Consider the following 15,569-nt stretch of genomic DNA (forward strand, 5'->3'; position numbering starts at 1 on the left):
AGGCCTGATGCTCGTTGTATTCACGAAAACTAGGAACTGGCATACTAGAGATGGACACAGCTGTAATTGCGTCTTTAATCGATCATGGGGAATACATATGCATATTAATCATGCACACATAACATAAGATGGGGAACACGTAGGGACACAGAACATGGCAAAATTTACTTTTCCACAGCGGGAGGGGGGCGGGAGAGGACACGAACGGCGGAAGAGGACACGGACGACGGGAGGGGGGCGGGAGAGGACACGAACGGCGGGAGGGGACACGGACGGCCGGAGGGGGGCGGCAGAGGACACGGACGGCGGGAGGGGGGCGGGAGAGGACACGAACGGCGGAAGAGGACACGGACGACGGGAGGGGGGAGGGAGAGGACACGAACGGCGGGAGGGGACACGGACGGCAGGAGGGAGGCGGGAAACGTGCACAGGACAGCGAGGGGTGGGGGAAGGATCACGGCGCACGCACATTTCTAAACAAAATGCTCCTTACCTGATCGCCTCGTGGGAACTCGAATCCTGCAGCCAACTCCAACAACAAACACTTAGCAAAAGAAGAAAACAGGCGGACTCCAAAAAAAAAAATAACACACACCCACCACCGTGATGACGAACAGAAGTGGGTGGAGAGGGAAAAAATGTCGGGTACGCCCCCGAATCTGGTCCGGCCTTGACGGACAGATCCGGCACCCAATGGCTAGCCTCCATTTATGGAGCTAGCCAATGGGAACCGGGGGACGTTCCCGAAGTACTTATTGTAAACAAAGGATTTCGCCTGCGCCGAAAAGCTGCGCAGAGCGCAGCCTTCGGCAGGCGAAACCCAAAAAGGACTTTGAAAATGATGAAGAAATGAAAATATCAAACCTGAGCTAGTCATTTATGAATCCTTGCTTAGAGGTGGCATACATGAAAATGAGGTTGAATACATCAGAAACAGTGAGTCTGAGCCTGCCAGTGGAACATATGAAGGTAAAGTGGAAGCAAATAATTCATCAAGGCATTAGCAATACCAGTGCTTTTAAAACAATTTTTAGGTGCAGTTTCTCATTTTACCTCAAATCCTCTCATAATTATTCAGTAGAATTTAAGATGCACTTGTAAACTATACAAATACACTAAACCTTTGTGTTCAATTAAACTTTCTACTCAATAAGTTGATTTCCACATTACTGCCATAATATAGCAAGTGCAAAACCAGGTGAGGTATGACAAACAATATTGTGCATTTAATGTGAGTGAGGAAGGGCGATAATAACATTTTGCAACACAGTTTTTTCAGAAAATCAAGTGCTTACCTGATGGACATGTCCTCTGAGATATAATAGATTTCTCGTACCATGATCTTTCCAGAAAGAACAGAGAATGAAAATGAACCTGCACAAAAAAGAAGATATATTGGTTATGTTTTTCTGATCTGCCTTTTGTAAGTTTAAAGAGAAAACAGTGTGGTCACGTTCAATCTTTCCCGGGGTCTAAAATCAGCCATGGTGATTAAAGGAACACAAACAAATAGGTTTTTGTTGAAATCAATCCACAACACAGAAGGGTTCCGATGTCACTTGATCCATTCAATGCCCTTATAGCATTATTGATCGCAGTTGCCAACTGTTTCATTTTGCACAATTTGCCAAAACAGACACTATTACCACATTAGCAGATTTGCTTCAAAACATTTTTGTCTCAATACATAAGTTTTCTTGAGCGTTCCAAAATATATAGAGGGAAAGCACAGGGACACCTATCATCATCATGCATGTGATATGATTATATATTTCAGGGGTGGTTGATTCCTGGAAAGTTGGGAAATATGGGGCGAGGGAATGCAAAGGGGGGAGAGGATGTGTGCTTAAGCTCTTTTTGGATGGGTCTTACTCAGATACTCCTGTAAAAACAGAACTCAGTAGTACAGCAACATCTTCTCCTGAATGAGCACATGCATAACATTTCTGACACAACAAGATTGAGGAAGGGTGATTTACCTTCCACTGAAATGATTCTTGAATAAGCTCGCAAATCTATCAACAGAAGAGAGAAAGAGAGCGAGAGAGAGACAGAGACAGAGACAGAGAGAGAGAGATTTGAAGACTATTCTTGAACAATGTATTATCCAACTATTGTAACTCGGTCCTCGAGGAAAGTTGTTGACCTAGTTTACAACTTAAGAGCTATGTTTGCTACCTGCGGGGTTGCGGTTGAAAACTGCGTTGAGGAGAGATATCCAACTCCTCTGAAGTGTCCCGAGACACGGCTCCTGATGGCCTATTGTAAAAAAATTAGCAAGATGCTATATTTTGAGGGATGCAGTAGGAGGTTCACAAAGAATACTTACTAGGAAAGTCTTTCTTGTAACCTTCTTGAACAGCCGGAAAGAAACCAGGATTAGGACTGGATACTCAATGCACTTGATTCTAGCTTGCAGTCACACTTCAAGCAAGTCATATTAAGTTAATCAAAAAGGGGGTGCTTATAATCATGGGTTCCTTAAATGGTATTCGCGATATTGGAATTCAGCAGGACTGGCAAAGTTGTTGTAAAACAGTTATGTGCTATCCTTTTTAATCTCATGGTATATATTTTCACCAGATCTGGAATGAGTCATCAGTTATAATGCAGGGCTATACAGAATTTTGAATTCCAGAACACAAATCCCATCCACAAATCCAAACTCCAAGGGAACCCTTCAGACAGTTTTGCCATTTTTATTTCTAGTTCTCTTAACAAAATCATGATGTATCAGTCTTTTAGTTCCACTCCTTTCCTGTCTCTTATTGAGAAAAATTGGTTGAATGGCAAAGGTAGTATCCCAGTGCTTTTACTTAACACATAACTGTATATACATGCCCAGGTATGGCTAAATCTACTGAAACATTTTGCAATGATATTAAAGTTCTAGTGTACTCGCACAAAAACATGGGAACTATACTTGTTGGTGATTTAAAATTGTATGATATCCATAGTATTTATTAGCTTGGGTTAAGTGTTGGGGTATTGGACCTTCATTTCCAGTACTCAAGAAGGATAATTCAGAAAGTGCTGTTACTCTCAGTCTATTTCACCCTTCTTTGCTGAGGGCCCTAAATGATGGATCGAACTTGGACTACCCTCTAATGTTACTAATTACTCCAGTGACAGAATGGCTGTATTGGACTGCACATTTTTGGCACGTCCACTGGTATGTGCACATTTCCCAGTGGCAAAAAAACTGATATCAATCAGTTCCCTCTAATTTCCACATTTCACTTTGATGCCTCCTTACCCAAGGATTTAAAACTGCACGGTAGGGGCTGCATTTTGGGGAATGGGGGGGGCGAATTGCCTAATATAAGAGAGTAATAGAAATGTGTGACAAGCAGCCAAACATTAGCTGACCGGCAAATAAGGCATAATTCTGAATCACCGAATAATCAGAAATTATTAAACATTTCAAGTCACTGTATGTATTCTTTGTGTAATTATCTTTTTCAAAGGAAATCAGTTAACATACAACTAACATATAATAGTTGCTTTTTTCCATACTTTTAGAAAACAAAGGGCAAGCTTAGGGCCCTAAACTGTAAACTGATGTAATAAAAAAATAAATTGTAGTTGAGGACAGTAAAATTGTTAACAGCAAATTTGAGGCAATACCAGCTTATGTGGCCTCTCAATGGTAAAGTCGAACATACTGTGGGGTGTTAAAGGACAGAACAAACTGTGAGAGATATGAATAACGTTGAGGGGATGACTACTAGATAAAAACCACTCATATAAAGTACCTGCATTTACATATAATATTTATCCTTTTTCGAACAAAGCATGGTGAGACAACTGAAGAAGTCTCAGAAGCCAGACCTAAAAATGCTAGAGGGCAGCTTCTTATGTAATTGTTCGCCAGTGACCAGTAAGAATTCAAAATCAACTAATGTACGTGTTTTAAAATAAATGAATTAAAATAAATATTATTTGCAGTTTAATGTTGCCCAGACTAGACCCAAACGGGTGCCTGAGCAGTTAATATAGGAACAGTTATATACATAAAAACTGTAGGTTTGCTCTGTAACATTTTGCGAAGGTTTCAATTTACTACCAATTGAGATACGCACTGTTCGTGATTGAAATTTTTTCTTTCTCCAATACAGGTTAATACTGTATGAAACAGGCATCGAGGCATGTAGCATGCCGTTTTGCTATGGGTTGGAAGGAATGTCAGGCACTATGAAGCTGCCGCCTATCCTGCCCAAACTCATCATCTGCCCATGGGGTCAATGACAAGAAAATCCACACAGCAATCCAGCAGAGATTACAGGCAAACTCGTCATAGACTAAATTGTATGTTAATGCTTTAGCCCAACTTGTTGATAAGGGAATTAGAAGCGCAGTACTAGTGTGTAGTGACCAACTGGTTTTGAAGTGAAATTCGTTTAACTTCTTACGTGAACTGAGGAATTGAACTTGATTCATAAAGCACTTTATAATGTCAGGCGGCCATTTTTCCATTCAATATGGTGCGGCCATTTCACCCTTGTGTCAGTTGACCCGGATATGGCCAAGTTAAGATGTCTTAAAGCAGGATATGGCTGAATTCAGAGAAACCATGTGGCATAGCTGATAACGCCAGCCGGGAAACTCTTGCAGGTGAATTTAGCCCAGGGTACTCTGAATCCACCTTTAAAAGCAGCAGCACAGTACACTGGTATCTGTCAAGGTACTCCATCTCAATGCTGTATCAATCTGTGTCCCAATGAGAATACACAGTAAGTCATTCTCCATAGCACCACCGGGACACATGGAAGCTTCCCCGCTCTTATTCCCAACCTCTACCGGAACGACAGTCGGAAGGCAAGCATTGCCAAAAAGTTCCATTGGAGAGAACCATCGCGTAACACTTCAAACACTCGCTCACAGAGCACCATGAAGTTCTTCATGAGACACAGTGAGCAGTGGCGTCTCTAGAGAGAGGCCAGATGGGCCTGTGCCCCTGCTCTATTTTTACCATTTATAGAGCGCACTGCAACCCTGCAGGCGTCCTGGCGCTAAGACAGCAAAAACGGACCGGAGTGCAAGACAGATAACTAAATGGGGGTCACTGATACCCTCCCTCCAACCAGTGCCCATTTACTACAGCTGTTGACTGTAACAGAATAAACAGAAAAACAATACTGGCACTACACCTTGCCATATGCATTAATTTGCCCAACCACCTTTCATTACAAAGTAGTGTTTGCTTAAAATATTTAAATCGGACTCTGTATGTGTATGTATGTATGTGTGTACGTACACACACATACACACACACACACACACACTCACATACACACTCACATACACATACAGATTCATAGTCAGACGTGAACATTTTAAGCAAAAATACATATATAAAGATCTGTGTAGATGGCCCCACCAGTGTGCCACCTCTAACATTCACTTCTGCAGATGCCACTGACAGTGAGTCATCAGTCACCTTCCTGAAGACTCTTCTGCTAGCTAGCTGCAGTTGTATGGCGTGGATCGGCATCATCCTCTGCTTCAATCTAATATTCAGATATCCTTTAGCGTGCCTTTAACTTAGCTGCCACCATCTAACTAGGAGAGCAAAATATGATACAGTATGAAGTGGAACTAGGGTCAGATGTCAGACTTCAAGTTTTGAGGCAGGGTCTGTCTGCTGTCCTCACCTCAACATTCTAAATAACTTCTGCATAACGATAGCAGACAAAAACAAATTGTTATTCAGTTTTGAGAGCTGGAATGGAGGATACAATTGCAGTTCATAACAATGAGTACAAACTACCAAATGCCACATTTTCACAGGGAACTATGTTTAGATGTCATTTTAGAGCACATTAACTTACCAATATGAATGTAGCCATGTTTGAACCATCTGTTGAGAACTAAAGTTAAAATGAGTCCGACGTTTCGTGAATTGTAATAAGTTAGATAAATTATCCATCCACAAGATAAGATTGTAGCTGCAGGCAAACAAAAGGGATAGCAGTGAGTTAATTTTTTCTTGTAAGGCGATTTCTAAAAACGTTAACAAATGAAGATTTTACATTTTCTATTTATTTAATTGCTTTAACAGAGTTCCTTTTAATACAAATTAAAAACTGGTGAAAGCTTAATTCAATATATTGTGCAGCTTTAGAAAAATAAACATTCTAGGTGGAAAGATGTGCTATTGGCAAGTTTTGGGAAAACTGCTAATGCAGAAGACAAAGTAATTTCATCGGAGATTCCTCCAGGAATTTCTTACAGGAAATAGTGTGATGTGATGTAATGTTTAATACTGGAAACCCCAAATACTTTACATAAGCTTAACACAAGTGACTTGTAGCAACTTTCAGGAAGTTTAAGTAAAGACAAAATATTTTCATGCCACCAGGACATTGTGAACTCCCCAGCATCCCAAACAATGTCATGACAAATACTGTAAGCAAATGAAATGGTAAGGACATGCGCCTCACAGGGCAAGTAATATTTTTTAAGACCCAAGCTTCAAAATATTTGCTAAAATAGGAACATTTTTAAAAATGTTTTCAGATCAGAGATTACTAGGTCATCGGGCATAGGTGGGCGCTCTCCTCCGCTTTCTTTAATTTAGTACTAGGTGTAACACCTTTGTCTATCTATGAAATTTCTAACTGATTATGGAGAACGATTTTAATATGCTAAGTCAGACTTGGACGTAGCAACACTGGATGGGTCTATTCGCTGGCAGGAGACATTCATAAAAGTGATTGGGACTCTACATTCAACTGTGACCTCAGAACTGTTCAAAGCCAAGAAATTCACATTATTCAATATATATGCCACATCAGCTCAAATTGCTAAGTGTAATAACGAAAATGCATTCATCAACTCGCCGTTATATTACACCAGATTGCCACCGGCTTGGCTCAAAGTGCATAGTGACCAAATATCTTGAATAAGCAGTGTTCTGATCAATAAAGAACATTCACCAGAACCAGTTAATGTTTTCAGATTGTACACAACAAAAATAGCTTCATATGCTGTCAATACAGCTAGAACTACAGGTAAGAACTGGAAGAATAACCATGCATCCTCCTTTTGGGCACTGTGGAGAAAGACCAATGAGGATTAGTCATCTCAGCTACCAGAAGCAATTTCAGGAGAAAGCTTAGGTAATTACTGCAAGGTCTGGGACCACTTCGAGTCAAGTTTTAACAAGCAATTACACTGCAACGGTCTCGCCTTTGCAAAAGTTAGAGATATTGTAAATTACATTTTTTTTTTATTTAAGTGTTGGTTTTGAAAAAAGATAAATAAATGACATTGTCATTTACAATGCCAATAGCTTAATCTCTCGCAAATGCGACATCTATTGCATTTGCACACACATACACACACACAGCCACACACACACACACACAGCCACACACACACAGCCACAGACACACAGCCACACACACACAGCCACACACACACAGCCACACACACACAGCCACACACACACAGCCAGCGGTGGTGGATGTGGTGGTGGTGGATTTGGTGGATTTGGTGGATGTGGTGGTGGTGGTGGTGGAGGTGAATGTGGTGGAGGAGGTGAATGTGGTGGTGGATGTGGATGTGGTGGTGGAGAAGGTGGATGTGGTGGAGGTGGATGTGGTGGATGTGGTGGAGGTGGATGTGGTGATGGTGGTGGATGTGGTGATGGTGGTGGATGTGGTGATGGTGGTGGATGTGGTGATGGTGGTGGATGTGGTGATGGTGGTGGATGTGGTGATGGTGGTGGATGTGGTGATGGTGGTGGATGTGGTGATGGTGGTGGATGTGGTGGTGGTGGATGTGGTGGTGGTGGATGTGGTGGTGGTGGATGTGGTGGTGGTGGATGTGGTGGTGTGGATGTGGTGGTGTGGATGTGGTGGTGTGGATGTGGATGTGGTGGATGTGGTGGTGGGTGTGGTGGGTGTGGTGGGTGTGGTGGGTGTGGTGGGTGTGGTGGGTGTGGTGGGTGTGGTGGGTGTGGTGGTGGTGGATGTGGTGGTGGATGTGGTGGTGGATGTGGTGGTGGATGTGGTGGAGGAGGTGGATGTGGATGTGGTGGTGGTGGGGGTGGTGGTGGGGGTGGTGGTTGTGGTGGTGGTGGTTGTGGTGGATGTGGTGGTGGTGGATGTGGTGGTGGTGGATGTGGTGGTGGTGGATGTGGTGGTGGTGGATGTGGTGGTGGATGTGGTGGTGGATGTGGTGGTGGTGGATGCGGTGGTGGTGGATGCGGTGGTGGTGGATGCGGTGGTGGTGGATGCGGTGGTGGTGGATGTGGTGGTGGTGGATGTGGTGGTGGTGGATGTGGTGGTGGTGGTGGTGGATGTGGTGGTGGTGGTGGTGGATGTGGTGGTGGTGGATGTGGTGGGGGTGGATGTGGTGGGGGTGGATGTGGTGGACGTGGTGATGGTGGTGGATGTGGTGGATGTGGTGGTGGTGGATGTGGTGGTGGTGGATGTGGTGGTGGATGTGGTCCACCACATCCACCATCACCACATCCACCACCACATTATTTTATCAGACCTGCAGTCTGACCACTCACATGAGGAGCTCTAGTGGATGTGTTGTTGGTGGTGGTGGAGGAGGTGGAGGAGGTGGAGGAGGTGGATGTGGATGTGGTGGATGTGGATGTGGTGGAGGTGGATGTGGTGGATGTGGTGATGGTGGTGGATGTGGTGATGGTGGTGGATGTGGTGGTGGATGTGGTGGTGGTGGATGTGGTGATGGTGATGGTGGTGGATGTGGATGTGGTGGATGTGGTGGATGTGGTGGATGTGGTGGTGGTGGATGTGGTGGTGGTGGATGTGGTGGTGTGGATGTGGTGGGGGTGGATGTGGTGGGGGTGGATGTGGTGGACGTGGTGATGGTGGTGGATGTGGTGGATGTGGTGGTGGTGGATGTGGTGGTGGATGTGGTGGTGGATGTGGTGGATGTGGTGGATGTGGTGGTGGTGGATGTGGTGGTGGCGGATGTGGTGGTGGCGGATGTGGTGGTGGCGGATGTGGTGGTGGCGGATGTGGTGGTGTGGATGTGGTGGTGTGGATGTGGTGGTGTGGATGTGGTGGTGTGGATGTGGTGGTGTGGATGTGGTGGTGTGGATGTGGTGGTGTGGATGTGGTGGTGTGGATGTGGTGATGTGGTGGTGTGGTGATGTGGTGGTGTGGATGTGGTGGTGGATGTGGTGGTGGATGTGGTTGGTGGTGGTGGAGGTGGTGATGGTGGTGGTGGTGGTGGCGGATGTGGTCCACCACATCCACCATCACCACATCCACCACCACATTATTTTATCAGACCTGCAGTCTGACCACTCACATGAGGAGCTCTAGTGGATGTGTTGTCGGTGGTGGTGGAGGAGGTGGAGGAGGTGGATGTGGATGTGGTGGAGGTGGATGTGGTGGATGTTGTGATGGTGGTGGATGTGGTGATGGTGGTGGATGTGGTGATGGTGGTGGATGTGGTGATGGTGGTGGATGTGGTGGTGGTGGTGGATGTGGTGGTGGTGGATGTGGTGATGGTGGTGGATGTGGTGGTGATGGATGTGGTGATGGTGGTGATGTGGTGGATGTGGTGGTGATGTGGTGGTGGTGGTGGTGGTGGTGGTGGTGGTGGATGTGGTGGTGGTGGTGGATGTGGTGGTGGTGGTGGATGTGGTGGTGTGGATGTGGTGGTGTGGATGTGGTGGTGTGGATGTGGTGGTGTGGATGTGGTGGTGTGGATGTGGTGGTGTGGATGTGGTGGTGTGGATGTGGATGTGGTGGTGTGGATGTGGTGGTGTGGATGTGGTGGTGTGGATGTGGTGGTGTGGATGTGGTGGTGTGGATGTGGTGGTGTGGATGTGGTGGTGGATGTGGTGGTGGATGTGGTGGTGGATTTGGTAGATGTGGTGGTGGATGTGGTGGTGGTTGTGGTAGATGTGGTGGTGGTAGATGTGGTGGTGGTAGATGTGGTGGTGGTGGATGTGGTGGTGGTGGTGGTGGATGTGGTGGTGGATGTGGTGGTGGATGTGGTGGATGTGGTGGTGGTGGATGTGGTGGTGGTGGATGTGGTGATGGTGGTGGATGTGGTGGATGTGGTGGTGGTGGTGGATGTGGTGGATGTGGTGGTGGTGGTGGATGTGGTGGTGGTGGTGGTGGATGTGGTGGTGGTGGTGGTGGATGTGGTGGTGGTGGATGTGGTGGTGGTGGTGGATGTGTTGGTGTGGATGTGGTGGTGTGGATGTGGTGGTGCGGATGTGGTGGTGCGGATGTGGTGGTGCGGATGTGGTGGTGTGGATGTGGTGGATGTGGATGTGGTGGATGTGGTGGTGGATGTGGTGGATGTGGTGGTGGTGGATGTGGTGATGGTGGTGGATGTGGTGGATGTGGTGGTGGTGGTGGATGTGGTGGTGGTGGTGGTGGATGTGGTGGTGGTGGTGGTGGATGTGGTGGTGGTGGTGGATGTGGTGGTGGTGGATGTGGTGGTGGTGGTGGATGTGTTGGTGTGGATGTGGTGGTGTGGATGTGGTGGTGCGGATGTGGTGGTGCGGATGTGGTGGTGTGGATGTGGTGGTGTGGATGTGGTGGTGGATGTGGTGGTGGATGTGGTGGTGGATGTGGTGGTGGATGTGGTGGTGGATGTGGTGGTGGATGTGGTGGTGGATGTGGTGGTGGATGTGGTGGTGGATGTGGTGGTGGATTTGGTGGTGGTGGAGGTGGAGGTGGATGTGGATGTGGTGGTGGTGGTGGTTGTGGTAGATGTGGTGGTGGATGTGGTGGTGGTGGTGGTGGTGGATGTGGTGGTGTGGATGTGGTGGTGTGGATGTGGTGGTGCGGATGTGGTGGTGCGGATGTGGTGGTGTGGATGTGGTGGTGTGGATGTGGTGGTGTGGATGTGGTGGTGTGGATGTGGTGGTGGATGTGGTGGTGGATGTGGTGGTGGATGTGGTGGTGGATGTGGTGGTGGATGTGGTGGTGGATGTGGTGGTGGATGTGGTGGTGGATGTGGTGGTGGATTTGGTGGTGGATGTGGTGGTGGATGTGGATGTGGTGGTGGATGTGGTGGTTGTGGTAGATGTGGTGGTGGTTGTGGTGGTGGTGGTGGTAGATGTGGTGGTGGTAGATGTGGTGGTGGTGGATGTGGTGGTGGTGGATGTGGTGGTGGTGGATGTGGTGGTGGTGGTGGATGTGGTGGTGGTGGTGGATGTGGTGGTGGTGGTGGATGTGGTGGTGGTGGTGGATGTGGTGGTGGTGGTGGATGTGGTGGTGGTGGATGTGGTGGTGGTGGTGGATGTGGTGGTGGTGGTGGATGTGGTGGTGGTGGTGGTGGTGGTGGATGTGGTGGTGGTGGTGGATGTGGTGGTGGTGTGGATGTGGTGGTGCGGATGTGGTGGTGCGGATGTGGTGGTGCGGATGTGGTGGTGTGGATGTGGTGGTGTGGATGTGGTGGTGTGGATGTGGTGGTGGTGGATGTGGTGGTGGATGTGGTGGTGGATGTGGTGGTGGATGTGGTGGTGGATGTGGTGGTGGATGTGGTGGTGGATGTGGTGGTGGATGTGGTGGTGGATGTGGTGGTGGATGTGGTGGTGGAAGAGGTGGTGGAAGAGGTGGTGGAAGAGGTGGTGGAAGAGGTGGTGGAAGAGGTGGTGGAAGAGGTGGTGGAAGAGGTGGTGGAAGAGGTGGTGGAAGAGGTGGTGGAAGAGGTGGTGGAAGAGGTGGTGGAGGATGTGGATGTGGTGGTGGATGTGGATGTGGTGGTGGTTGTGGTGGTGGTGGTGGTTGTGGTGGTGGGTGTGGTGGTGGTAGATGTGGTGGTGGTAGATGTGGTGGTGGTAGATGTGGTGGTGGTGGATGTGGTGGTGGTGGATGTGGTGGTGGTGGATGTGGTGGTGGTGGATGTGGTGGTGGTGGATGTGGTGGTGGTGGTGGTGGATGTGGTGGTGGTGGTGGTGGATGTGGTGGTGGTGGTGGTGGATGTGGTGGTGGTGGTGGTGGATGTGGTGGTGGTGGATGTGGTGGTGGTGGATGTGGTGGTGGTGGATGTGGATGTGGATGTGGTGGTGGTGGATGTGGTGGTGGTGGATGTGGTGGGGTGGATGTGGTGGGGTGGATGTGGTGGGGTGGATGTGGTGGGGTGGATGTGGTGGGGTGGATGTGGTGGGGTGGATGTGGTGGATGTGGTGGTGGTGGATGTGGTGGTGGTGGATGTGGTGGACGTGGTGATGGTGGTGGATGTGGTGGATGTTGTGGATGTGGTGGTTGTGGTGGTTGTGGTGGATGTGGTGGTGGTGGTGGTGGTGGATGTGGTGGTGGATGTGGTGGTGGATGTGGTCCACCACATCCACCATCACCACATCCACCACCACATTATTTTATCAGACCTGCAGTCTGACCACTCACATGAGGAGCTCTAGACATGGAGCCTATGGTTACTGGCTGTGGTTTGTCTACCTTAGATATGAAAGCCCCGCACTCACACGTTCCCAATAAATTTAACTCATAGTTCATTAGCAACACAGCTGTTGATTGTGGGGTTTGAGAGAGTCGGGGGCGCCGAGTTGTGTGGTTTCATATGCTCTTACTTTAGAGTTGTTATTGTTTTACTACTGATTATTGGAAATTAATCTGTTACCAATATTATCAATGATTCACCCGACGGCCTGCCTCTTTGCCTAATTACAGGGGTTAATATACGGATATCCTCTCAAATGCACAGCGACATACTTTTTAGAAATGCAACATAATCCAGGGTGATTCTTTAGTGTCCACCTTAGTTTTCGGGCTTGCTTGAGCCCGTCTACTATTGTAGCCCAACTATGTTGTTGATGCAATTTGCATGTCATAATATCCTTCACTGTTTATATGACATTAGATCTTTAAATGTATGCTATGCTATCTGCTATTTGCAGGGTCCTTGTAAAGCAAAAATTAAAAACTCAAACAGATTCAAACAAAAAAATAAGTGGTACCTTAAATGGAATTGTACGGGTTGGATCCAATAAAATAAGTATATACATTACAATCTTTTTACTAATAATAACATGAGAAGTAATTTTGCTAAATTATATTTCCAGTGATAGCAGTTTTTGATTTTAGACCTTCATCGCACCACTTAATGTTTACTTGGATGGAGACACAGGTAAGTTAGGGTGAAACTGTTGCTTATACAGGAGGGCAGTTGTTCTAGGAGTATAAACACAAACATGTGTTTAGGCAACCGGAACATGTAATTTTTTTAAAACGTTTTGATACATATGAAGGCTACCAACCGCATGCACTTAATTAAAATGAGAATAAGTGAAACAACATTCAGAAACTGGTCAGTTTCAGGAGGCTATATACGAATAATTTGTCAAAAGGGCTATGAAATCACTTTCAACCAGGGAAACAATAGCACATTCTTTAACCCCTTGGCTGCGGCAGCAATTCCGCCACAGCGCTAGGGGGGAGAGGGGCCGCGCGGCGCTCCCATGCGTGTGACGGAACCGCTTCGTCACGAGCCTCGGGCGCGCTGTGCTTGTGACGGAGCGGTTCCGTCACGGCCCGCCCGCTCAATGGAACGCGCCGCGCAGGCGAGAAATCAGCGCCGCGCAGACGCGCCGAGCGGGCCGTGACGGAACCGCTCCGTCACCAGCACAGCACAACCAAGGCTGGTGACGGAGCGGTTCCGTCACCAGCATGGGAGGGGTTAATATGGGTTAATGTTTACCAGAAACATGAGATTATTAATTTTGATGTGGTAATGGGCTTATTTTTCAATTTACCCATCTTAGTGGCATGTGAAATGTACTGCAGATGTCTTTAATCCTTCCCATCTGCATTGTTGCTTTGCAGCTGCTGCGGGAGCGTGGGGGGGTTGAAGGGGACTTATACACCTTTTGCCTCAAACCCCAGCAGTGAGTGCAGCGTTACGCCAATCCTCCAGTCCAATGCAGCCAATGTGTGGTGTATCAAGGTTTAGGCTCTCATGTAACCTGTGTCTCAAAGGAGATAAACGAAACTAGCCCGTTTGAAGTCTGCAGTGTTTTTTAATGGGCAAACTGGAAAAGGCAGGAAGTAACATGGAGAGCACAATGGCAGGGATGTGATGAGGTGTAGGAAGGTAGATTATTATGTGGTGTGGGTTTGTATTAATGTCACAGTCTCTAACAGGTACAGTTAGGTTCTTTACAAAAACACCTTAGCTTAGTCCTGGGTAGCTGTGGCACAGAGCAGTCAGGCTTCATCAAAGAAACAATTGTAAAGCATGCTTAAGTACCAAAACGTTTATAGGTCATAAACAACACAATAAAAATCCAACACTAATTCATAAAAAATAAAGTATATTTTTATCTTTAAATAGACACCAAACAACAAATCTATTGAAGTGAACAGGAGTTAAGTCTTTTCAAACATCGTAAGCCCATTCTTTCTGGAAACATGCAATAAATCATTGTATTGGTTGAGCAGTTCCTAGTCAACTGGATAGTATGGCTACTTCTCTTAACTTTGATGGGCCACAATGGGTTGGGAGCCAGTCACTAGGGCGACTGGGGTCCAATAGAGGCAGTTACCTGTTGCTTCCAGCAGTCTTAGAGTCCTCAGTATCGTGTTCGCTTTTTAAGGCAGTGCAGGCAAGTAGTGGTTCTGGTACTGAGGACGCAAGATGCTAAGGATGCAGAGATGCTGAAAACACAGAAGCGATGCGGCTTGTTTTCCTTAGGCCACCTTGGCGTCCACGAACTTCAGGTGTCATCTACAGCCACAGGACCCAATCTCTCACGTTACACTCAGGGAGTCTAGGGCAAATCCAGTCGCCACTGGTCAACTGGTCTCCTGGTTACAGTATGTCCAGTGGTTGCTTATAGGAAATCAGTTATTTTCTTTACTACCGGTCTCACGGGATTTGGGACACCTCGGAAAGTTTAGGACTCAAGTTTCCCAGCAGGCACTTTGGCGTCCAGGTGTTCCTGAGCAACTGGGCTCTCTAAAAGTGCAGGGTTCCTTAGCTTTTGGTGATCCTGAAGCTTAACAGGAGGCTAGACAACTATTCCTTGGAGTCACTTCTTCTGTCCTGGCACAAGTTGAGCTATGTTCCATGAGTGGGCACAGCAGGCATAGTCCTCTTTGCGGGTCCCTTGAATGCAGCAGGTGCAGTCCAATCTTTAGAACAGTCTCTCTCTGCTGAGTCCAGGGAGCAGCAGGGTAGCCCTTAGTCCGTCTTCTTTCCAGTCCAGTAGTGACTGGAGAACCTTTGGCCCGGGGCACCTCTTTTATGCTATCTTCTTGATTGTGGAAGGGGAAGACTCACTAGCGAATTGGGCAATAGGTCTCATGATGCAACTGTTCCCACTTTATATCGCTTCCTGGGTGTTTACCCACCAAAGAATCCCAGGATACTTCTCTCTACCAAAATCGAAGATGGCGCTAACCCTTTGCCCCTGTGAGAAACTGGGCACACTTGCATTATCTTTGGTGGTCCCAAACGGAAGTTAGCATTTAGCATGGTGGCTAGTAAAACTCCATGTTAACCAATGGGACCATCAGTCTTCCTGGCTTGAAAACTGCTAGAGCATGTTAAACATGACTGGAACATGCCCTTCTCTTTAATATTAAGCGTGCTGCCTGGTGGGC

General features: G+C 47.2%; 1 protein-coding gene across 15 annotated transcripts in view; it reads right to left on the minus strand.

Moving 5' to 3' along the window:
* Positions 1-15,569, minus strand: part of BLTP1 (bridge-like lipid transfer protein family member 1) — a 2,102,388-nt gene that overhangs the window by 2,001,743 nt on the left and 85,076 nt on the right. For all 15 annotated transcript variants that reach the window (XM_078676841.1, XM_078676840.1, XM_078676839.1 and 12 more), the window contains 2 exons: positions 5,832-5,948; positions 1,296-1,374 (listed from right to left, as the gene is read on the minus strand). In XM_078676841.1, the coding sequence (XP_078532967.1) occupies positions 1,296-1,374; positions 5,832-5,948 (196 nt within the window). The remainder of the gene's footprint in view (positions 1-1,295; positions 1,375-5,831; positions 5,949-15,569) is intronic.

Source organism: Lissotriton helveticus, chromosome 2_1 (assembly GCF_964261635.1).
Source record: "Lissotriton helveticus chromosome 2_1, aLisHel1.1, whole genome shotgun sequence".
NCBI classification, from domain to species: domain Eukaryota; kingdom Metazoa; phylum Chordata; class Amphibia; order Caudata; family Salamandridae; genus Lissotriton; species Lissotriton helveticus.